Genomic DNA, 1,910 nt, shown 5'->3' with positions numbered 1-1,910 from the left:
GAGGACTCGTGCCCAGGATGCCCAACAAGACCTGACCCAGAACGTTGGGCATACTCAGCCGAACCAGCCAGCACATTCCAGCCACAGCTCCCCGGCCCAATCTAGGCTCCGCAAGGGAAAAGACCACCTTCATCCGGAGCAACCCCCGTCACGACCCCTTTGCGTTCCCCCACCGAAGGACCGGCCCCATGAGCCAGTCAGGATCTACCAAGATTGCCGGGATCGCATCTCGGACCGTCAGCCAAGGCCGATCCCTATCCCTGTCAACCTCGAGGACCCACGGGTGACACACCTGGGCCCATCGCCAGCCCCCGTCCGCGCCCTAACGGAGAAGGTGTCGGGGACTCAGATAATTGGGAATTCTATAACTCAGAACCTGGCCAACTCACCACACTGAGACGCTGGAAGATTGGGAACAATCCCCAGCCCCTGTCTATCCCGCCCCCGGGCCTTTGGCACTTGAAACTCTTCCTCATGCCGACCCGGCTATGAGGCTTCTCTTCGAAAAGGTCCGGCGCCTGGAGAGCGAGCAACATCGCAGCCATCAACCCCTCTGGGCGAAACCACGGCCAGGGCCCTTTACTGAGCGTATCCTCCACTACCACCAGGAGAAAGATATCCAGCCACTCCGCATCGCTTTCTACACTGGCACGGAGGATCCTCTCACCCACATCCACTCCTTCCAGTCTGCCCTTGGGTGCAAAGGCCTCACTGATGAAGGCATGTGCCTCCTCTTCCCTTCCACCCTCAGCGGCGCGGCCCTGAATTGGTTCTACAGGCTCCACCCCCGCACCATCAACTCTTTTGATAGTCTCAAGCAGACGTTCCTGGAACATTTTATGATCCAGACTGATCGCCTATACTCTGCCGACGACTTGTATATGCTTCGGCAAGCTGAGGACGAACCCCTTCGGGAGTATGCAGCTCGGTTCAGCCATGAATACTCCCGCTGCCCAGACACTGACGATCGCGCTGCCTTCGGCGCTTTCAAGAGCGGCCTCCGCGAGTCCAACTTCCGCTACCTGGTTCATAGCAATAGTTGGAACACATATACAGAGCTGATGAAGCAGGCGGCGATCCACGCTAAGGCTGAATACTTCAATTCCAAGCGTGGCCCAGCCAACCTGGCGCGCAACACTTTCGCCGATCCTCCACCTGCTTCAGCACCCACCCCAGCCCCACCTCAGCATTCTACCCCTGCCCCGAGTGCCCAGGACAACCAACAACATAAGCGGAAGGATAGCTACCAGCATCCCTTCGGCAATAACAAGCGTGGCAGACACGGCAACCACCACCACTCTAGCGGAGGCAACCCTCCTAAGACCAGTGATCGGGCCCCTCTTCCCTTCACACCCAGGCCCAGGTTCGAGGTTTTCACGACCCTCAACACCACCTATGAGAACGTCCTGGTGCGTGAAGCCCCCATCATCCCCAAGCCACCCCCCCGGAGACCATCCAACAAGCCTATGCCAAACACGGGGGTCTTCTGCCGCTTTCACCAATTCAGCGGCCATGACACCGAGTCTTGTGTTGCGTTGCGCAACATAATTGAAGGGCTCATCCGGGAAGGGAAGCTGGACAACTACGTGCGCAACATACCAGCCCCGCCTAACCCTCACCAGCGACAAATCAACATGATCTCCACCATCAGCGGAGGCCCTACCCTGGCCGGCACCTCCAACAACTCCATCAAACATTATGTCCGCTCCACCTATGCGCACCAGGTCTTCAGCACCGAGCAGGGACGCTTGCCGAAGACCCACAGGTCTGGCTGGGCCCCCATTACCTTCTGCGAGGAGGAGGAGCGTGGTGTTATCCTCCCCCATGACGACCCACTCATTATCCGGGCTGACATTTCTAACTTTGACGTTGGGCGTATCCTGGTGGACACTGGCAGCTCGTCAGTGTGA

General features: G+C 58.4%; 1 protein-coding gene across 1 annotated transcript; it reads left to right on the top strand.

The window, feature by feature from the left end:
• The first annotated feature begins 488 nt into the window (after positions 1 to 488).
• On the top strand, positions 489 to 1,910 carry LOC117621821. The gene is made up of 2 exons (XM_034352365.1): positions 489 to 724; positions 779 to 1,910. The coding sequence occupies exons 1-2, from the start codon at positions 489 to 491 to the stop codon at positions 1,908 to 1,910; spliced, it is 1,368 nt and encodes a 455-aa protein (XP_034208256.1).

Source organism: Prunus dulcis, chromosome 3 (assembly GCF_902201215.1).
Source record: "Prunus dulcis chromosome 3, ALMONDv2, whole genome shotgun sequence".
NCBI classification, from domain to species: domain Eukaryota; kingdom Viridiplantae; phylum Streptophyta; class Magnoliopsida; order Rosales; family Rosaceae; genus Prunus; species Prunus dulcis.
This window is presented reverse-complemented; position numbering and strand designations above follow the sequence as displayed.